The sequence below is a fragment of the Erythrolamprus reginae genome, chromosome 3 (genome assembly GCF_031021105.1).
Source record: "Erythrolamprus reginae isolate rEryReg1 chromosome 3, rEryReg1.hap1, whole genome shotgun sequence".
NCBI classification, from domain to species: Eukaryota; Metazoa; Chordata; class Lepidosauria; order Squamata; family Dipsadidae; genus Erythrolamprus; species Erythrolamprus reginae.
In genome coordinates this window covers 140,815,117-140,838,678 of record NC_091952.1, presented here as the reverse complement: position 1 = coordinate 140,838,678, position 23,562 = coordinate 140,815,117, and the positions used below count along the sequence as shown (strand labels likewise).

The 23,562-nt window shown below is 44.4% G+C and overlaps 1 protein-coding gene across 8 annotated transcripts in view; it reads right to left on the bottom strand.

The window, feature by feature from the left end:
* The window catches only part of PDE4DIP (phosphodiesterase 4D interacting protein), a 490,445-nt gene that overhangs the window by 93,300 nt on the left and 373,583 nt on the right, over positions 1-23,562 (bottom strand). For 6 of the 8 annotated variants that reach the window (XM_070746854.1, XM_070746855.1, XM_070746856.1 and 3 more), the window contains 3 exons: positions 9,794-10,029; positions 4,286-4,334; positions 3,353-3,573 (listed from right to left, as the gene is read on the bottom strand). In XM_070746854.1, the coding sequence (XP_070602955.1) occupies positions 3,353-3,573; positions 4,286-4,334; positions 9,794-10,029 (506 nt within the window). Of the gene's footprint in view, positions 1-3,352; positions 3,590-4,285; positions 4,335-9,793; positions 10,030-23,562 lie in introns of all 8 variants that reach the window. The other 2 variants (XM_070746858.1, XM_070746859.1) reach the window with 2 other exon arrangements.

Below are 23,562 nucleotides of genomic sequence, written 5' to 3'. Positions count from 1 at the left end.
CAATAGTATAACCTAAAAAACCAACTCGGGGAACTCCTATTTGACATTTACTACGTTTTAGTCGCAAGCCTGCCTTCCTAAAACGCGATAGAATGCCCCTAACTCGTGTAAGAAGTTGTTGTTGTGAGGTGGCTGATATAAAAATGTCATCAAAGTAAGGAGTTACCCCAGATAATCCATATAACAGCCTCTCAATGATGTTCTGAAAAAGGCCAGGAGCCACACTCACGCCAAACTGGAGGCGGCGACAACGGAATGCGCCCCGATGGGTGACCAATGTTTGAGCTTCCGTGGTGGCATCATCCACCGGAAGCTGTTGGTACGCTTGCGCCATATCCAATTTGGCAAAAACCGACCCCTGACCCAGGGAGTGTAATAGTTGCTGTACCACCGGTACTGGGCAAGGATTAGAACTGAGGGCATGATTTAGTGTTGCCTTATAATCTCCACATAAGCGGAGAGATCCATCAGGTTTAACAGGGATTACTAGTGGTGTTTCCCATTTAGCGTAATCAGTGGCCTCTAAAACCCCTTGCTGGATAAGCTTGTCCAACTCTGCATCTACCTTTTTTTGTAGCACGAAAGGCACTCGTCTAGGTTTTAATCTAATAGGGCCACTTTTGGATCCAAATTAAGGGATATTGGTGTTCCCACATAGCAGCCCAAACTATTGCTAAATACATCCGAGAACTCATCAAATATACATGAATATACATCAGAGGTTACTGAATGAATTCCTGATACAGACAACCCTAATTTGGTAAACCAGTCCCTCCCCAATAACAATGGTAGAGGGTTAGTTACAATTATTAATGGGAGAATCCCAGAAAATGTCCCCTTTTTTACATGGAATTTTCTTAGTAACTAATAGCAATCATCCCAAAAGTTGCAAAAGTTTTTTTTTCTAATTTTGTCATCCAGTTACATACATTTTCTTAGTTAAATTCCCTAATTAATGTTCCTTCAAAAAGTGCAACACCAAAGTGCTAAATTCAATTCCATTTATGCATTAATCCAAATCAGTATCACCTACTGCATATCTTATTATAATCAATACTTCTAACTTTATTAAAACAGAGCAGCAATTCCTAAATTCATATATCTAAATAGAAAAAATAATTGAAGTTAAAAAAGAGCAAACAAAACAATACTCTAAGCTTAATCAACCCTTCCCCTTTTCCATTTTATTCCTTTTATTCTTCCTTCTAGGAAGAAAGGATTTTATTAGAAAAATAAAGGGGTTATTGGATCAAACTTTGGACACTTGACCAGTTAGTTATGATGGTGGTCAGGTCCCAGGGTTATGTGAACATCTTTTGGGATCTTCTGACAAGCAGCTGTAGGGATTCACTTAACGACTGTGGCAAGAAAGGTGGTAAAGTGAGGCAGAACTCACTTAATAACCATCTTACTCAGGAGATAGAAACATTGGCCTCCATTGGGTTCACAACAGAAGTCAAGGATTATCTGTCTACCAGTGCACTCTTTTAGAAGCAGATCAGCAGATCAGGAGTCCATTTTGAAGCTCCACAGAAAACATCTATGGGAGAAGGCAGGTTATCCTCAACTTACAATAGTTCATTTACTGACCGTTCAAAGTCTCAACGGCCCTGAAAAAAGGGACTTATGCCTCTTTTTCACACTTAGGACCTTCGCAGCAGCCCGATGATCACAGAATCAAAACTTTGCTGCCGTTTCATTTTTATGACCGTTGCTGTGTGTCCTGAGGTCACGTGATCCCCTTGTTTCTAACCGATCCATGCCCAGGCATGGAAATATGCCGCTCAGACATTATACTTTTCTGCTCACACCGAAAAAAAATTAGAGGGAACACTGGTGGGAGGTTCCCCCCTCTCACCCGCCTGGGTTTCTCTCTCTGGCACAGTGTATGGGAGGCAGCCTTGCGCCGGGTGTATGGGAGGCGCATGCTCCTCCTCACCACCTCAGAGTTCCTCTTTTTTTTTAAGCCTTAAAGTTTTGGATTTTTAAAATTTCCCTTACCTCACCCTCTTCCTTCGGCCGTGACTGTCCTCCTCCTCTTCTTCTCCCTCTCCTCCCACCCAAATTCCGAGCTTTTATTTCTTTCCTAATGGGTTTGCACGCATTATTTGCTTTTACATTGATTCCTATGGGAAAATTGTTTCTACTTAAGAACGTTTCTACTTAAGAACCTGGTCATGGAATGAATTAAGTTCTTAAGTCGAGGTACCATATATATGTATGTATATGTGTATATATATTCAAATTCAGCAAAAACATGTGACACACAAACACATATATATGTGAGTGTGTGTGTGTGTGTGTGTATGTATGTATGTATGTATGTATGTATGTGTGTATGTAATATATTTTGCTGATAATGAAAATAAAGGGTATTTTGTGAGAAACTGAAATTAAAAGTTGATCTAGTCTTTGATGATTAAAGAAGGAATTATGGAAATAATGTAGACAAATGTTAATCTTAGAGTAAGAGTTTAGATATGTATGTATGTATGTATGTATGAATATATGTATATACATCCAACTCACCTTACAGTAATGATCATGCAAAATCCCCATTCCCAACTCACACTAGAGCAGGGGGTTTGGGCCTGTAAGGCCTCCTGCACCACCCTGGAAGCCAAAATGGGGTGCAAGGAGCTGCTGTGACATACCTTCACCCTGTTTTGGACCTAGACCTCCACCTACATCACCCTGAAAGCCAAAATGTGGCACCGGGGGGGGGCATGTGACATGTCCACAGTCTCATTTTGGAACTGGAAGGCCTCCTGTGCCAACCTGGAAGCCAAAATAGGGCACACAATGCCCCCCTGTACCCCGTTTTGGTCCTGGAAGGCCTCATGCAACAATATGGAAACCAAAACGCGGCATGGGGTGGCCACGACACACCTCCCTACACCCCTGGAAGGCCTCATGAAGCAACCTGGAAGCCAAAACAGGTTACGGGGGCCCACATGATGTCACCCACACCCTGTTTTGGAGTTGAGACCACTGTTGTTGTGGCAGGCTCAAAATCAATGCCAATACCATTGTTCCAACCCCAGCATCAGCAGTGGCTCTGAGCAGCAAGCCTGAGCCCAGTGTGGTAGCAGCATACTGTGTTGAGAAGCCCCCAGCTGCTGCTGTCTCCCCATCACTCACCTTGACTGCCATTGCTCTCCCCAGCCTCCTCTGCATGGAGCCTCCCATGACAGCAACAAGAGGTTTTAAAATTAGAAGCCTCCAGCCATCATACTGTGTGCTCTGCCCACCTGGTTACTCACCCACCCACCTAGCTCTCCCTCCAGCCATGGTTACAGTTTCTCTTTCTTGCCAAACCAGATTATATCTCTCCAGATCTTAAGTTCTATACCTTTGTTTAGAACATTGTGGACTTGGCCTTCACTTATATTATTTTCATTAAAGTCATCCACATCAGAGGAGTCCTCTGGACCATCAGAGAGGAAGGAGATGTTACTATGGGAGCAGGGTGACTCAGATATACTATGGCTATTGGAAGGGATCATTGAGCACTCTTGTAGTTTTGCTTGGAGTGTGTTGATGGATTGTTCCTTCTGCAGCTCCTTGTTCATCCTGAGGAAAGGCAAACCTTGAAGATTACAAAAGATATTGATACAGCCCACTCTTTTCCTCAGTTTCAGAATATATAACTCCCCACCTCTCTAATAACAATAGCAATAGTACTTAGACCTTTATACTGCTTTAGAGTGCTTTACAGCCCTCTCTAAGCGGTTTACAGAGTCAGCATATTGCCCCCAACAATTTGGGTCCTCATTTGACACACCTCAGAAGGATGGAAGGCTTGAGCCTGTGTACTCCTAGTCAGACAGTAAACTCCCACAGAAGAATATTATGCTTCTTTGCACAGATATTTGAACTGGATTTGATATTTTTGCCCACCTATCAAGTTCTTTCCAAGGAACTGGGATAGGCAAATGTGGATATTTGATGGTGTTACAGATATTGTCACAGATGTCGGCTTATTATTCTTAACTTTGTTATTGTTATGAAGGATTTTATACTAGTATGGAATAGATTCCAGCACAAGGTATTCAATAAATTGAGGTGCCCTATATTTTATGAAGAAAGACAATTGTTTCTTGACAATTTGAAAAGGGAATTTTTCTTGAGCAACTTAGGCAAAAGGATAAAAATATAAATACAAATGAGCACTTATCAAGTGGCAAGCTATATACTTTACATACAAACTATGCAATAAAATGAATGACAAAGTAATTTGGATAATTCCAAAATAAGCCTGTATCTAGCAATCTACAATAATTACCTCATAAGCAATTCATGACTTGTTTTGTCCTCCATGTTTAGATCATTCCCTAAAATCAGAATTTTTTAAAAGTTAGTGATTGTGCAGCTTCTCCATCACAGACCTATACTATTGAAATGCAACTCAGCCTCCCCATATCCTTCTTTTACTAAAAAATTAAAAACAGAGTAGCATGGAGGTTACAGAATTAAAACAGAAGCCATTCCAATGTTTTCAACTAGCTTCCTTGTTAATTCTTAAGCTACTCATATATCATGCCCATGATTCTATAGATTTCTCCAATCTATGTTGGACATTTTATTTGTTTGTCTGTCTGTCTGTCTGTCTGTCTGTCTGTCTGTCTGTCTGTCTGTCTGTCTGTCTGTCTGTCTGTCTGTCTGTCTATCTATCTATCTATCTATCTATCTATCTATCTTGGAAGGGACCTTGTAGATTATCTAGTCCAACCCCCTGCTCAAGCAGGAGACCCTATACCAGTAATGGGGAACCTTTTTGAGACCAAGTGCCCAAACTGCAACCCAACACCCACTTATTTATCTTTATTTAGTGCCAATAGGGCAATTTACTGTATTTTTCAGACTATAAGGCACACCAAGATTATGAAGAGATAAGTTCAGAAAAAAGTTTTTGTCCTCTCTGGCCACCCCAGGAGCACCTTGCAGGCCTCTCAAATGCTCTGCACACCCTGCTTTTTGCAAAAAACCCAGTGAAAAACAGACCCATTTTTGCAAAAAATGGGCACACAGTGGGTTTGGGAGGTCTGCAAAGTGCTTCTGAGGGCTCAGGGAAGGCACAAACACCCCAGTTTTTGTGAAAACTGGGTATCATAGAATCACCAAGCACTAGGCTAGAGGATAAGCTTAACAGAGGACAGTTAATTAAAGGGATATGCTTCCCATGTCATTTTCTGATGAAAACTAATAAAAAGGCTGCCAGTTAAAATTTTCACTGCCAATTTTAGAGAATGTACTATAAGTAATTTTGGGCCTATGCTGCAGCCTACTGGGGGCTGGAAAAATCACTGGCCCAACAGAAATGGCTGAACTTTAAGTCCCTCCTGCCATAGTTCCCTCTAAGCTGAGCAGTGAGCAATCGCTCACTTAAAAATCATCATCAACTCAGAGTTTTCCAAACCTGCCCAGAAGCCGAGAGGGAAAGAGTGAGAGGGAAGGAGAGAGAGAGGAAGAGAGGAAGAGAGAGAAACAGATAGAAAAAAGAGAGGAAGTAAAAGAGAAAGAAAAAGAATGGGAGTAAGGAAGAGAGAAAGAAAATCAAAATCTAGTTTGAAACTAGCTCAACTATTTAAGTGGTTATTTTGATATTGATAGAGTTGCCCTATTATGAGCTCACTGTTATAGACACACAGTATTTATTCATTCATTTATTTATTTATTATTTCTGTGCCGCCCAGTCCCAAAGGGACTGCCGCTCAGACACTATACTTTTCCGCCCACCCCCCAAAAAAATTAGAGGGAACACTGCCTCCTGCCCCAACTAGTTGATAGCATGTTGGGCACTTTTTCTCACCTGGCAGGCTTTCAGAAGGTGGACAGATGGTCTCTCTTGGGACTCTGCTGGACTGCCCCCCCGCCAAACAAAAAAGCCAGCAGGAGGAGCCTCGCTTTGCAGCCACCTGACCGGCCTGCACACGTGCAGAAGGGAAAAAAACCTTGCACTCCAGACTGCTTTGCTCTGCTTCTTTTTCCCGGGTATTTTATATGCTGAGAAGATTGGCACATTTCTCCCTCTTGGGAATTTCATCTCGGCCAATCAGGGCTGTTTGGGGCAGGCCAGAATCCACCCTTCCTATTGTGTTCCCCCCCCCCACAAAAAAACTTCTGCTTTTCGCTAAGGAGCTGCTGTCAGTGCTGAGGCAGCTGCCGTTTGCCACCAAAGCCCACCTGGCTACTTTCGCTAGTAGAGCAGCTGTTGGGTGGGCCCCTGCACAGGATTTGAAAACCCTGCGCTAAAGGCTGTTGCTGGGTGCGCCAGCATGCGCTAGTGAACTTTAGTGGGAACAGTATTCTGTGTGAGACAGAGAAGGAAAAGCAGCAGTCACTTTGCTGCAGCAGAAAAGCTGATCTCCCCCACCCCCTCACAATGGAGCTGCTCAGAAAGCCCTCCACCCCTCCCTCAGTCCAGCTGCTGCTATTACCCCTCCCCCAGCTCTCCCTCCCTCCCCCACCCACCTACCCTTCTGCCTTCTCCTCCGGTAATTGTGGCAGCAGCTGGACGAGCTGCTCCCAATGAAGCCTCACTTTCCTGGGATTCTGCTTCACCTCACGTTTGGGAAAATGCACTTCTGTTTGCCGTTGTGATGGTTTTTTGTACTCATGGCTTCTGTTAACTCTCCAGAGGAGTGCAAAAAACAGTACAATGGCAAACAGGAAGTTCCTCCGGGGCTTTAGGGAAGCCTTAGGGAAGCTTCACTGAAGGGTCCAGAGGGTGAAATGGCCTTTTCCAAGGGCAAAAATCAGCTGGCAGTGCGAGCACCCCTGCTGGAGCTGACACAGTCTTGCGTGCCCTCCGATATGGCTCCACATGCCACCTGTGGTGGCCAAGTGCTAAGGCAGGACTTCTCTCAGACCCTTCCTCACTCTCATTATAATTTCCTTCCTTCCTTCTTTCCATCCTTCCTTCCATCCACTGTGGTTGGCTCACATCCGGCTCCTTTGATCATGGACTTTGAGGAGAATGAACCGGGTCCATCGGGGTATCATATGCCAGTGTATTTACCAGAGGAATCAGAAAGTGAGAGTGAGGGAGAGTTAGGGCCTGGGGAACCTCCAGAGACTGCAGAACTCCCAGATGTGGTAATGTTTGGGTCAGATGAGGAGGGGGTTATTGTGGACCCAATATTAGATGCAAGGGTAGGAAGAATTTGTTTATTATTTATTTATTTATTCGATTTTTATGCCACCCTTCTCCTTAAACTCAGGGCAGCTTACAACATGTTAGCAATAGCACTTTTTAACAGAGCCAGCATATTGCCCCCACAATCTGGGTCTTCATTTTACCCACCTCGGAAAGATGGAAGGCTAAGTCAACCTTGAGCCGGTGATGAGATTTGAACCACTGACCTACAGATCTACAGAATGCGAGGGAGACAAGAATATCTCTGGCAATGTAGATCTAGGCATTGAATACTTCTATTCACAGCTTGTCATCACTGATAGTATAAAAGGGAGGATTATGGAAAACCCTAGGTGGAGAAGTTCAAAGTTCCTATATGGAGAGGGAGAACTAGCAGTTGAAAGTCTCTCTTAAATCCTTCTGCAATCCGGAAATCCTGGTTCTTAAAGGCATTTGTGAGTGCCTATCAATGCTGAGAACTAATCTGTCAACCTTCGCTTAGACTGCTGCATTCTTTCGCTTGGTTGTCAATAGTTATGGGGCGGGTTAGAGAGAAGGGGTGTGGGGGGGAAGCGCACAGGAGGAGATATAGGTTTTGTTTTCCTAGGTACCAGGAGGAGACCGTTAGAGGAAAATTCCAGAAGAGTGATGTGAGGGCCAAGATGTCCCACCTGATGATTATGGACAATGGGGATTGGGCATGGTCCCAAGGGGGGTTGGAAAAGGGGTTTGATATATGTCTGTATCGCGCCATTTTCTCAGACTTTTCTTTTCTTTCGATACTTCTAGTTCTGATTTTGATAAATTCACTTTTCAATTTTTATAAAAAGGACTCTGAGTTTTATTTGTCTGAATTCTGACTGGCAGCTTGACATTAAGCAAAGTCTGCATTTACAGTCACTCCTGGAGAAGAAATTCTACCAGGAACTGGCAAATATGTCCCAATGCGAAAGCGAGGGAGATTCTTCCGGAGAGGACACTGCCTCTGGATCCCAGCGGAGATGACCAGTCCCAAGACGAGCCGGTGAGAAGAGCCCCTCGATGGTCAACCGGTGTGGGTGTAAGTGATCTCCTTGGCAATGTAATGAGGGATTCTGATGCTAATGTGACCCACCGAAAGAAACAAAAGAAGGAGAAGTGGGTGGTCAGCCAGGAAGGGAGTTTACTGATGGAGCTGGTGTCTGGGATTAAGGAAGCCCTGTCAGTGGTGGAGAAGAAAAGTCAGGAATCCGTAGCTGAGCTCCTGAGTGAGGAGGAGGGGGAGAAGGATGAGATGGCCGGACCCTCCCTCCCTCCCTCCCTTCCTTCCTTCTTTCCCCTTTTCCTTCTCTTTTCCTTCTCCTTTCTTCTTTTTCCTTCTTTGCTCTCTTCCAATCTTTCCTTTCCTTTTCTTTGTCTTTCCTCTTTTCCCTTTTATCTATCTATCTATCTATCTATCTATCTATCTATCTATCTATCTATCTATCTATCTATCAATCAATCATCTATCTATCTATCTATCTATCTATCTATCTATCTATCTATCTATCTATCTATCTATCTATCTATCTATCTGATACATCTCAGACAAACCATACATAAAGCGAAAACGGCCCAGGGGACTTAATTTCCCCATGCCTGACGGCAGAGGTGGGTTTTAAGGAGTTTGCGAAAGGCAAGGAGGGTGGAGGCAGTCCTAATCTCCAGGGGGAGTTGATTCCAGAGGGTTGGGGCTGCCACAGAGAAGGCTCTTCCTCTGGGCCCCACCAGACGACATTGTTTCATTGACGGGACCTGGAGAAGGCCAACTCTGTGGGACCTAACTGGTCGCTGGGGTTCATGCGGCAGAAGGAGGTCTCGGAGATATTCTGGTCCCTTCTTGGATGCTCAAATGCAAAAGGAGAAACATTTCTCCTTTTGTTTTGTTTTTAGTTTGTTTCACTAGCTTTCTGCCAGAGAAAACAGAGCCTGGGGAGGCTGTGTGCTTTGTTTTCTCTGGCATAGGGATGCAGGAAGCTATTTCAGCCAAAAACAGGGCCTTGGTTGGCATGTTTGCCCCCCCCCCCAGCTCTGTTTTTGCTGGTAGATGCACCAGGGCCATTCCTGCGCAGCCCTATGGGCGAGATCTAAACATCCCATGGGCCAATCCTGCAGGCCTTGAGTTTGACACCCCTGCTGTAGCCTAGAGGTGGAGCTCTTGCTTCAAATCAGGAGGTTGTGAATTCAACCCTAGGTAGAGGCAGATGCAGGGTCTCTTGCTTGGGCAGTGACTTGGACTAGATGACCTGCAAGGTCCCTTCCAACTCTCTTAATCTGTTAATTCATTTGTCAACCCTGTGGTAAAGTATCAAATCATCTTAAATGTTCAGCAGCCCTCACTCATGGGCTTTTTTTATGCAGGTTCCCCATATAGTTTTCAATATCTCTACTGAGTTATTGATCATTACATGACATTTCTTTCTGTAGCATTGTAGTAAAACTTTTTTCAGTAAGTTCATCTATAGGACATTGGTCACCAAAATGTGGGACATGGACATCTTTTGAGGATGTACAAGATCAACATCTTTTTGGAATTTTTATACTATAATGCTGGAGAACTATTTCGAAAGTACTATTTTGAAAACTCCAAAAAATAAATTTTCTAATTTAAACTTTGTGAGTGCCTATTGAACTCACCTTGGTTCAGTTTTCTGGCCAACTGGACTGCCACCTGGTTCCCATCTGCAAGCTGCTCACGGAAACTCTGCCCCAAGTAGTAGTCAATGTCAGTGCTTCGTAGAAGCTCTTCAAAGGATTTGATAGTGTCCTTGAAGTATTTGTTTAACATATGACACATCCTTTGTCCCTCTCGCATCAATTGGCGCAGATGGGAGAGCTCTCGAGCTTGAGCTTGGACTAATGAGTCATACTTCCTTGGGGAAAAGAGAGCAAACAATTAGAAACATAGAAACATAGAAGACTGACGGCAGAAAAAGACCTCATGGTCCATCTAGTCTGCCCTTATACTATTTCCTGTATTTTATCTTACAATGGATATATGTTTATCCCAGGCATGTTTAAATTCGGTTACTGTGGATTTACCAACCACGTCTGCTGGAAGTTTGTTCCAAGGATCTACTACTCTTTCAGTAAAATAATATTTTCTCATGTTGCCTTTGATCTTTCCCCCAACTAACTTCAGATTGTGTCCCCTTGTTCTTGTGTTCACTTTCCTATTAAAAACACTTCTCTCCTGAACCCTATTTAACCCTTTAACATATTTAAATGTTTCGATCATGTCCCCCCTTTTCCTTCTGTCTTCCAGACTATACAGATTGAGTTCATTAAGTCTTTCCTGATACGTTTTATACTTAAGACCTTCCACCATTCTTGTAGCCCGTCTTTGGACCCGTTCAATTTTGTCAATATCTTTTTGTAGGTGAGGTCTCCAGAACTGAACACAGTACTCCAAATGTGGTCTCACCAGCGCTCTATATAAGGGGATCACAATCTCCCTCTTCCTGCTTGTTATACCTCTAGCTATGCAGCCAAGCATCCTACTTGCCTTTCCTACCGCCCGACCACACTGCTCACCCATTTTGAGACTACCCCTAAATCCTTCTCTTCTGAAGTTTTTTCTAACACAGAACTGCCAATGCAATACTTAGATTGAGGATTCCTTTTCCCCAAGTGCATTATTTTACATTTGGAAACATTAAACTGCAGTTTCCATTGCTTTGACCATTTATCTAGTAAAGCTAAATCATTTACCATATTACAGACCCCTCCAGGAATATCAACCCTATTACACACTTTAGAGTCATCGGCAAATAGGCAAACCTTCCCTACCAGACCTTCCCTATGTCACTCACAAACATATTAAAAAGAATAGGACCCAGAACAGACCCTTGTGGCACACCGCTTGTAACCTGTCTCTGCTCAGAATACTCGCCATTAACAATAACTCTCTGATGTCTATGCTTCAGCCAGCTTTAAATCCACTGAACTATCCAGGGATTAAGTCCAATCTTCACTAATTTATCTATCAGCTCTTTATGTGGAACCGTATCAAAGGCTTTGCTGAAGTCCAGATAGGCAATATCCATGGCACCACCTTGATCCAACACCTTTGTGACATAATCAAAGAAATCAATGAGATTAGTCTGACATGATTTGCCTTCAGTAAAGCCATGCTGATTTGGGTCCAATAAGTTATTGTTTTTTAGGTGCTGATTTATCCTCTTTTTGAGTAGAGTCTCCATCATTTTAACTACAACTGATGTCAAGCTAACTGGCCTGTAGTTACCAGCTTCTTCTCTACTGCCCTTCTTGTGGATAGGCACAACACTGGCCATTCTCCAATCCTCAGGAACATCTCCTGTTAACAAGGATTGGTTAAACAAATCAGTCAGGGGGGTAGCAATTACAGATATGAGTTCTTTAAGAACTCTGGGGTGGATGCCATCTGGACCCATTGCCTTATTTATCTTTAATCGTTCAAGTTCTTCTAAGACATCGGCTTCTAAGATCACTGGAGCTGAATCCGTACAGCTGGAAGCAATGCTATATCCCTCTATACTATTATTTTGTAAGGTGTCTTTTGAGAAAACTGAACAGAAGTAGCTATTGAAATGGTCAGCGATCTCCTTATTCCCGTCAATGCATGTATTATTCCTGGTACTAAGCTTTGTGATGCTGCAGTTTTTCTTCTTCCTATCACTAATATATCTGAAGAAGGTTTTATCCCCCTTCTTTACAGATTTTGCAATTTCTTCCTCTTTTGAGGCTTTAGCAGCATATATTATCTGTTTCGCCTCCTTCTGTCTCATTTTATACACCTCTCTATCAGCTATACTTCCAGACTCTTTATACCTCCTATAGGCAGCCTTTTTTCATTGACTATAGCCCTTACATCATTGCTAAACCATAGCGGTTTCTTCTTCCTTTTACCTTTAGTTATTTGCTTTACATAAAGTCTTGTGGCTTTTAAGATAGCCTTTTTTAATACAATCCACTGGGTGCTCGCTCCTGCCATTTTATCCCTCCCCTTTAATTCATTATTTAAATATTCCCCCATTGCATTAAAATTTGTTTTTCTGAAATCCAATACTTTGGTTGCAGTATAGGATTGCTCACAATCAGTTTTTACATCAAACCACAAGCATAGATGGTCACTGCAACCTAAATTTTCTCCCACCTTGACCTCTGAAACCCAATTCCCATTTGTAAAAACTAAATCTAGAATATTCTCCCCTCTAGTTGGTGTCTTAACTAGCTGTGCCACAGCTGCTCCTGTAAAGGCCTCTACTATATTCTTACTTTTGCATGTAAGGGCACTGGGGATATTCCAGTCAACATCGGGCATGTTGAAATCACCCATAACCACAATATCTCCCTTTACTGCCATTAGGGTAATTTCATCCACCATCTTGTTGTCATGTTCCTCAGATTGCCCTGGAGGCCTATAGATCACCCCAATTCTAATGACAGAACCGTCTTTATTTTGCATGCAAATCCAGAGGGTCTCCAGATCTTTACATGTATTTTGAATTAGTATTGTTTTTAGACTTTCTTTAACATAAATGGCTACTCCACCTCCCCTTCTCTCTATTCTATCCTTCCTATACAGTGTATATCCGGGTATGGATATTTCCCATTCATTAGAATCCTTAAACCATGTCTCAGTTATGGCAACCAGATCCAAATTATCTCTAGATATTATGGCCATTAACTCACAGAGCTTGTTGCTCAAGCTTCGAGCATTCGTGCACATTACCCGAAGAACATTATTTTCATTATTAGTTTGCCCCTTATCATCAACAACTACATCTATTTTATTTACAGCTCCCTTTTCATAAGCTTCCAGAAACTGATTTATCCTCATTGGTTGGGGACAGAAATCATCCACATCTGGTACATCTCTGTCCCCTTTACCTAGTTTAAATGCCTGTCCAAAAAAGTTCTGAATTCCTCACCGAGCACCTGGGTACCTCTGTATGATGGATGCAAACCATCCCTCTTAAACAACTCCCTATTAGACTACCTACTGACATCATGACTTACATAGTCACCCACAAGAAAATGTGTCCTCTTTTTATTTCTACTAACTGGACTTGGTTTGGTGACACTATGCACCTCATTTACAACAACTTCTCCTTTGAACATCCCCTCATTCTCCGCCTGAGGGGCCTTGCTAATACCTTCAACATCCTTACTATTTAAATCCGCAAAAACATTATAGGAATTGAATACAGAGGGACCAAAATTGCTATGTTTTTGCTCAACTGCACGTAATCTTCCTGAACCAACAGTTGTCCACACAGCCCTCCTCCTCGGGGGGTGCTGTGGAAGTGGAGGCTGCACACATGGCTGCATTACAGCACGTGGCTGGGACAATCTTTCCACTTCTGCCTGCAAGCTACAAACTAAGGACTGCAATGTAGAGATCTCGCCATATAAACTAGATGTCCTTATGCAAAGAGGGCAGCACCCCAAGTTCCACAAGGTACTACGGAACACAACAGCCAGACAAGTGTTACACTGCACCAAGCCAATCATCTTAACAATGTATTGAAATACAGGTACTTAGCAAGAAAATCAACCCCTATTGCTACCAAACTTTGCTGATTTTGGTTTATAGTTATATAATTCGCGCGCCACCAGGCACGCGGGCCACTAGTTTTCTCTCCTCTTTCTCTGTGTTCTGAAAGTGCAGTTTAAAATGGCTTTTCTCACCCTTTTATACTTCCCAGTCTAGTCCCCTCCTCCCTGAATTCAAAAACACAATCAGCCAATAGAATTTCCCCTTACAGCCAGTAATATCCCCTCCTCCTTCAATTCAAAAATACAAACTGTAAAAGAGCACTAGTTTTCTCTCCTCTTTCTCTGTGTTCTGAAAGTGCAGTTTAAAATGGCTTTAGCCAAAGTTATTAAGATCCAACTTCAGGACAAATAAGAAACAAGTTTTTTTTCTGTGGACTTTGCCCCATTCACCAGAAGGACATCCATACTTGAAGTATCTCATCATAGAGAGCTGAATCCACTTTCACATTCTAGAGTGAGTTTGTGAAATCTTAACAGGATTCATATATTACAGAACATAGTGTTTAAAATTAATTTTATCTAGTACTTATCTTGCAGTAATTCTCATGCAGAGAACTATTAATTGGTGTTACCAGAAGAAAGGAACAGTTGTGCTGTAGAGCAGGGGTCACCAAACTTTCATATCTCATGGACCACTAATATGATCTGCCTAATGACTGGCTGGGTGGACATGGCAAGGTGGTCATATGACTGGGTGTATGTGGCCAACTCAATGTCACTCAATGTCACTCACATTGAGGAGCACCTTGCCAGTCACTACTCATCATTCCTTGTCCACCCGGGCTCCTTAGGGCCCCAACAGGAAGCAGTTGCTGGAGCTAAGCAGTCACTATGAAAAAAAGTAGGCAAAACAGTTCAAATTGTTTTGAAACAATCCCATCCTAGCACCTCTTACAATATTAGACAACACAGTATCTGTTGTGGATCTAAGAAGGAAGCTTAGCAGAAGCATCTCACTGAGGACAATGAGCATAGGCTTTCTTAGCAAAGTGGCAAGGCCAGGTACTGGCACCTGGAGGCTCAGAGGGCTGAGATCAGTTATGGGCTCTTATGGGTATGGTCAGGTACGCAGAACTGGTAGAAAACATTTGGTCAGGTATGCAGAAACATTAGAAAAGTTTTGAATTTTTTTCTTTTTTTCCCTTCTGGACTCCTTGTTTTTCCTATCCCAGTAAATGAAATTGAATGTGTATAATTTTAGAAGAGCCGTGCGTGCTGTACATTAGATAATGTATATTTTTGTGTGTCTGTGTGTAATATGTGTGTAAATAGCATATTTTGGGTGTTCACCAATAGTAAATAGATAGGGAAGTATCTCTTTGAGGTGAGGAGAGGCAAGGCACCCTAACCCTAAACCCAAACCCTTGACATGAATGACGTCAAGTTGGCCACCTTTAAGCCAGTCACACACCTTTAAGCCACCCTCAGTCACTTGATCGTCAAGCCACTCCCACCTGGTCACATGGTTGGAAAGCCACACCCACAAGATAAGCCAGGCCCAGTGTGGTAGTAAACATTTTTGCAGCACTTCACCAGCTGAGATGGTCAGCCAGTTCCAGGCCATGATGCTGTCAGGGTTCCAAGTAACAACCCCAATGAAAGAAGACTTTGAGGCTTGAAGTTCTTCAAAGTTCCATTTTATTTATAAATGTCACATTAGCACATCTGAGAAAACCGAATCTGAAAACTTCCAGGATTTCCCCACTCAAAAGAAAGTCCAAGACCCTGCCCCAGCAACCACATGTTCATCACAAGACCCAATCAAGGCACCATCCCCACTGGAGATACCTCCCAGTCACGCCACTCCAAGTACAGGGCCGAATGTCCTTGACTCTCTGAGAAAGTGATTGATTTCATTCAAGACAATGATGAAACTGCATATAAATGGGAGATTGAACAACTAGCCTCATGGTGTGACTGGAACAATCTGGAACTGAACACGCTCAAAACTGTAGAAATTATGGTAGACTTTAGGAGGAAACACTCCCATCCTAGCACCTCTTACAATATTAGACAACACAGTATCTGTTGTGGTTGTCTCTGGGCCAGCTCCTGCAGCTAGAGATTTTGATGTAGCTTTATGGAAATCATTGGTTCATCGGAGACCTGTTTGGTTGCCAGCTGAATGGGACAGTAAAGCTGGCTGACAGGCCAAGGCAGACAATGGGGGAGAGGAGATAGACAAGGAGATGGGTGCAGCCAGCCCACCAGTCACTTCTTCAATTAGGGAGTCATCAGACTCTGAAGGAGATGCTGTTATGGAGGACCCCATTTTGGATCCTTGTGTGTGCAGGATTATGGCATGTAGGGATCAGTTGTGCAAGCGTCAAAGGAGATAAGAGTATACAGCTGTTCAAGGGGTAATTAAGCTAATAAGTTCATGATAAATAAGGGAGGTTGGCAGGGGTGGGCAGCAGGCAGGAAATGAAGCTGCATGCGCAGCTTCAGCTGACTGGTGGCAGTCACTTCCTGGGTTATCAGTCTTGGCTCGGCTCTCTCTTTTCCCCCTCCTGCTGCTGATGCGCGCACCTTGCTTTTTCCTCTTTCCTCCTTCCTGGCCTTGGACGAGCTTCCCTCTCTCCTGCCTGGCTCCCCTCCAGCCTCACGCAGTCACCTCCTGAGGCCAGGAAGGAGAAAAGGGGAAAAAGGTGAGGAATGTGCAGCAGTAGCAGCAGGAAAAAAAAGGAGATTTGATCCGCACCGCAGCAATCTGGGCTGCAGTCTTTTTCCCCTTGTGAAGCCCCCACTCCACCCGCAGCTGAGATGAAAAGGCATTGTGTGGCAATAATAACCTTGTGACTCTCCCTCGGCTTTCTGATATTTTTAAATCTCCCCTCCCGTCCTCCTCCTCCTTGGAAAGCGGCTGGGAGACCAGCACCGGCAGGAGTTGTGGGGGTCCTTTTCCTCCCCGTCTTTACAGCTGATCAGCACCTGTTTGCCTAGCTACCCAGCCTGAGGCAACCCAGGAAGTAGAACACGGGAAACACGAAGCAAATTGTCCCCAGTGAGGGGACAATGGTGAGGTTGTAAGTCGATGACTTAACTTAATGATCATTCAAGCCACTCCCACTTGGTCACTTGGCTGGCAAGCCACTCCTACCCAGTCACATGTCCACCAAGCCACACCCACAAAATAAGCCACACCCACAGTGTGGCAGTAAAATTTTTGACTGCCCATTACTGGAGGTTGGGACTGCTGGGGCGTGGGCATTTATCCGTTTGGTGAGAGAGCATTTTGGAAGAAGATTGAAACAGCATGGAGTGCTTTCTGTGTTCAAGGACTCTGGGGAACTTTGCATATTGCAGTGCCAAAGAGCTTTGAGGAATTTGGTGTGTGTGCAGTGTGGTTTTATAGCTGCATCATTTACTCCTTTGTTTTGGCATGTTCCAGCATCAAAGGACATGTGGGTGAGAGTAATTTGACTCCTCTTGTTTCAAGTTTCAAGTTTTATTGGATTTATATGCCGCCCCTCTCTGAAAACTCGGGGCGGCATTGGGAATTGTTTTTGCAAGACTGTATATAAACTTGATTTATTCTTACTGGCTGTGTGTTTAAACTTATTCTGAACTCAAAGGGGGCTAATTGCCAATAGCCCAACATGACAGAAAAAACGTCCACCTATTAAACACACACTGATCAAGTTTTGTGGGCTGTTACTGTTTTTTCCTGTGTTTGTTTTGGATTGCTGCTGCTAAAAGCATGGAAGAGAGTCAGGCTGTATTTGCTGCCTTTTGTCAGGAGATTCAAGCCCCGACTCAAACTGTGACTGACCTTCAAGCCCAGGTGGCCCAATTAGCTCAGCTGGTACCACCAGCCTCGAATGTTCAGCAGGTTGCTCCAGCTCCATGCCATGTAGGAAGTGTTTTGTGGCCATGCCGGAGATGTTTTTGGGAGTCCGTTGCCAGTTTCCTGCCTTTCTCAGCCAGGTGCAGCTGTTTATAAATGTCCAGCTTGCGAATTTTCCTATGGATGCATAGGACTTTCCTCTGCAGCTTGCTGGCCAGCCCAGCTGCGGCATGGGTTTCACCTTTGCTGGGCCGCAATGATCCGCTGCTGCAGGATTATGCTGCTTTTTGCAACCGGCTGTGGTGGCAGAATGCGGACCCAATGTGGGAACAGATGGCCACAAGGGCACTGAAACAGCTGAAACAAGGCTTGTGCCTGCTGGCTATATACATGACTGGCTTTCGCGGCACTCAAATTCAATGGAATGAGGCCGCGTTGCTGGAGGCCTTTCAGGATGGCTTGTCTGAGGCCATGTTGGATGAGTTAGTTCATGAGGCCCTTCCTCGCACCCTGGACAGTCTGGAGCAGCACAGTTTGGACACTGAAGCCAGGCTGTTGTCCCAAGAGGTTCGTTGGGCCACACGGGCCTCCCCCCACGCTTCTGGCACCATGCCTCTGCCTGCTCCATGTCGGGGGGTGCCAGCTGTGCCTGTCCAGTGCCCAGTTCCTGCGTCCCGACGTTTTGTGCCAGCCCTGCCTCTACATCCGGCAGACTCAGTTCCTGAGTCTTGCGAGGAACCGATGGACTTGAGCTTCGCCAGATCCCATGTGTCCGCCATGGAAAGGGCTTGTTGGTGTGTGATGGGCCTCTGTTATTATTGTGGGGGGAGGGGCAGGCCATTTTGCTAATTCCTGTCCTCTCAAGTGGCGGAGCATGGCAGCTGTCACTGTCCCAACTTCTGCAGTGCCAGCTCCTGATCCTACATCACCTGTTACAACCACAGCTTCTGCCTCACCAGTGCTGGCTCCCGTGACTATTGCAACTCAGCCGGAGCCACTGTCGGGAAACAAGGGGAGTCCAGCCTGGTGGCAACACTAGGTCAGGCTGGTATTCAGCCCTCTCTGGACTCTCTGGCTAACGACCCCAGCTCGTACTGACATTTAACCCTTGAAGTACAGATTCTAGTAGAATGACGTAGCATAGCCATGGACCTGGGCAATGTGTCAGCTCTGAAAACCTGGCAACCTGACCGCGCCCCTCACCCGGCTTTTGCAGAAAAATGTGCCATTCCAGTGGCGTGAGGCTGAGCAGCAGGCATTCATGGCCCTCAAAGAAACCTTCAAGAAGGAACCACTTCTGCAGCACCCAGACCCATGTCGGCCATTTGCCGTGGAGACTGACGCTTCTGATGTTGCTGTCAGGGCTATACTTCTCCAGGCCTGTCCAGATGGAGGTACCCTGTTCCCATGCGCCTACCATTCCCACAAACTCACGCCCTCTGAATGAAATTATACTATCTTGGAGAAGGAGTTGTTAGCTGTCAATTCTGCCTTCGAGATGTGGAGGCACCATCTTGAAGGAGCCCGGCACCAGGTGGAGGTCCGGACAGATCACCAGAATCTGGAGTTCTTGCAGACGGACCCAAAGTTGAACCAATGGCAAATACGATGGTCATTTTTCTTTGCATGGTTCAACTTTCGGATCCAATATATGCCGAGTTACCAGACCCCTCGAGCGGATGCCCTGTCCTGAAAACCAGAGTTTCTTCACCTCAAGGAACTGGTCCCATTGCAAACTATTTTGCCTGCAGAAGCCCTGGCTGCCACACACAACCCCATAGATTTTTGTCGGCACATTCAGGAGACACAGCAGGGGGATGGTTTTGTGGTCTAGTGGGTGCAGGAGATCGGGCCTGACTCTCCATGGACTTTTTTGGATGGTCTGCTCCAGCACCGTGGACAGTTGTACATCCCGGCAGGCCCACTCTGTGGCCTGATCATGTCCCAGTGCCATGACAATCCTGCCGCTGGTCATTTTGGGCTGTTTTGGTGGCCTCGGCTTTGTGACGATGTGCGTGAACACCAGTATGCGTTGCTGTCAGGCCAAGTTCACCACAGGAGCCCCGCCTGGTTTGCTGCAGCCTTTGCCGATGCCTGAGAGGCCTTGGGGGGCTGTTTCCATGGACTTTGTGACCCATTTGCCCTTGTCTTTGGATTCACCATGGTGATGGTGGTGATGGACACGTTGACAAAAATGACACACTTCATCTCGTCGCTGAGTGCCCATGGTTCAAGTCACCACCCAACTGTTTATTCAGCACGTTTTCCGGCTCCCTGGCTCCCCAGACCGAGTGGTGTCGGACAGGGGGACCCAGTTCACGGCACAGTTCTGGAAGGAACTCATGTCGGTTTTGCAGGTACAAATCTATCTGGCATCCACACAGCACCCCCAGACCAATGGTGGCACTGAGAAAGTCATTGGCATTCTCGAGCTGTATCTGCGATGCTTTGTGTCAGACTGGCAGTCCAAATGGTCACGGTACCTTTCAGTGGCCAAGTTCATGTTTAATAACTCTCAGCACATGTCGACGCAGACCACTCCCTTTCACGCTAACTATGGATATCATCCCCATTTTTTCCTGCTGACACTGTTGGCTTCCCCAGTCCCAGCTGCGGAGGAGTTCCTGACTGAACTACAGTCAGTGCACGAGATAGTCAAGAAATATCTCAACAAAGCCGAGGAGGACTATAAGAGATATGCTGACCACTCCCATTGTAACATCCCCCCGTTGACTGTCGGAGACCAAGTGTGGCTCTCCATGAAATATATCTCATTGGAGTCACCCCATCAGAAGTTGGATCCACGGTTCATGGGTCCTTACTCTGTCGAGCATGTCGTCAAACCTGTGGCCTATTATCCGACCCTGCATGCCCACTTGAGGATTCACCTGATGTTTCATCGTTCCCTATTAGTTCCTGTTAGTCCTGACTGCCTGATGCCCCAATCCACACCACACCACGATGGGTGGAGGATTGTTTCCAATATTTGGTGCAATGAACCGAGGGGGGTCCGGATAGTTATTCTTGGGTGGAGGCCCCTCTGGTGGATGCTCCTGATCTCATTCGGGATTTTCATCTACAGTTTCTGAACAAGCCCCGTCCTTTGCGCAGGGTCTGGGGGAGGGTCCTTCCAGGGGTGATGGTTTTGTGGTTGGCTCTAGGCAGGTGGGGATTTTGATGTAGATTTATGGGAATCCTCAGTTTAGGATTTGAGGAATTTGGCGTGTGTGCAGTGTGGTTTTATAGCTGCATCATTTACTCCTTTGTTTTGGCATGTTCCAGCATCAAAGGACATGTGGGTGAGAGTAATTTGACTCCTCTTGGGAATTGTTTTTGCAAGACTGTATATAAACTTGATTTATTCTTACTGGCTGTGTGTTTGAAACTTATTCTGATCTCAAAGGGGGCTAATTGCCAATAGCCCGGCATAACAGTATCAAAATAGAGACCTTCAAATTTCTAAGTTCTATCATATCTAAAATGGTCACCTAATATCAAAAAGGTCATAAAAAACACAACAAAGAATGTTCTTTCTGCACCAATTAAGGAAGCTCAAACTGCCCAAGGAGCTGCTGATAAAGTTCTACAGAGGAATTATTGAGTCTGTCGTTCGCACCTCTTTAACTGTCTGGTTTGATTCAACCCAACAAGACAGACACAGACTTCAGAGGATAATCAGAACTGCAGAAAAAACAATTACTGCCAACCTGCCTTCCATTGAGAATCTGTATACTGCACAAGTGTAAAAGAGGGCTATGAAAATATTTATGGACCCCTCCCATTCTGGATATAAATTGTTTCAGCTCCTACTCTCAAAACTACATTATAGAGCACTGCACACCAAGACAACTAGACTCAAGAACATTTCCCCCCCCAAATACCATCACTCTGCTAAACAAATAATTCCCTCACCACTGTCAAACTATTCACTAAAAACTGCATTACTATTACTACTAGTTTTTCTCATCATTCCTATCACCCATCTCCTCCCACTTATGACTGTATGACTGTAATTTGTTGCTTTTATCCTTACGATTTACAGTATATTAATATTGATTGTTTCCTGGTTGCTTATTTGAACCCTATTACAATCATTAAGTGTTGTACCTCATGATTATTGACAAATGTATATTTTCATTTATGTATGCTGAGAACATATGCACCAAAGACAAATTCATTGCGTGTCCAATCACAGTTGGCCAATAAAGAATTCTATTCTTTTCTGAAATGAATGTTATTATAATTAGATATCCCTTCTACTCCATGCAATCCCCTCTCCCAGTTTCCCACAGCACTAAATTATTATTATTATTATTATTATTATTATTATTATTATTATTATTAATTGGATTTGTATGCCTCCCCTCTCCGCAGACTTGGGGCGGCTAACAACAGCAGTAAAACAGTACAACAGAATCCAATACTAAAAAAACAGTTAAAAACCCATTATATAAAAACCAGTCATACATACAAACATACCATGCATAAAATTGTAGAGGCCTAGGGGGAAAGTGTATCTTAGTTCCCCCATGCCTGGCGGCAGAGGTGGGTTTTAAGCAGCTTACGAAAGGCAAGGAGGGTGGGGGCAATTCTAATCTCGGGGGGGAGTTGGTTCCAGAGGGTTGGGGCCGCCACAGAGAAGGCTCTTCCTCTGGGTCCCGCCAAGCGACATTGTTTGGTTGACGGGACCCAGAGAAGGCCAACTCTGTGGGACCTAACTGGTCGCTGGGATTCGTGCAGCAGAAGGCGGTCCCTGAGGTAATCTGGTCTGGTGCCATGAAGGGCTTTATAGGTCATAACCAACACTTTGAATTGTGACCGGAAACTGATCGGCAACCAATGCAGACTGCGGAGTGTTGGAGTAACATGGGCATATTTGGGAAAGCCCATGATTGGGCAGGCCTAATGATGCAATGCCAAAGATGGCTTTCAGATCTGACAGATGAAGTCCCACTGGAACAAGGCCTTCAGGCTCTTTGCCACCAGCACCATTTTCCAGCAGCCTTCGTCCAAAGATTATATTAGATTAGATTTATTAGATTTATAGGCCGCCCCTCTCCTTACGGTAAGGTGACCAAATGTCCCACTTTTGGTGGGACAGCTTTTGAGTAATTTGTCCTGCATCCCACAGCATCCCAATTTTTTGAGAGATTGCATTGGAGCCGGAAGGACTGGCTCTTCATCACTGTTCCTTCCCTCTAAGGTGCACGCCGCATGGCCGTGCACCCATGAGGAAACTGCCATGCAGCATTTTCCAAAGCTGTGCAGTTGGGATGCCAAGGGTGAGGAGGAAGGAAAGATCATGGCTCTGGCAACACAAGGCTTTTACTTGTACGGCCACTTCTGCTCTTGCTAGAGCCTAGCTGGCAATGCCCCTCAGCCGCCCAATTGGCAGCAGGCTGAACCAATCGTAGCTCCTCCTCTATGCAGAAAGGAGGCACTGGGAGAGGGGTGGGGGGATAGAAGGGACTTTTGGAAGGTAAAGGGGATAAAAACATGATCTTTCTCCAAGGGGAGCTGCTTCAGGTGACCATGGCTTTCTCTCCTGCTCAGAAATAGAAGTCCCTTCTAGCATGCCAGCGATATATTTTACAAGGAAAATAAGTTACCCAATTAAATTTGATTCATTTCTAGTAACAGAAGAGGTAATTTTGTAATAAAATATTACTTCAAATGGGAACATATTTAACCCTGTGTAATTAAACTTTTTCTTTCAACTATACTTATCATACCGAAGAGGATTTGTTAATGTGAGTCCTGCTGACTTGTTTAAAACAATACAAAGGTTAGGATAATATTATAATAGTATGAATTTTGGCATTAATCATTTGTTCTACACAATCAGTTTGAATATACAGTATTTACCTTTTTTTTGAGAGTGTGGTTTTTCCTTATGCAAGATAAATATCATCTTGTAGAAGAAATATTTTCCAATTAATGATTGAGTAACCCCGAATTGTTATTTACTGATCTATTGAGATAGTAATTATTTAACTTATGAAATATGTTTTAAATGGAATTTCTGAATATTTATCATATGGAAATTTGATTTAAGCCATTGTTTGAAATAATATAT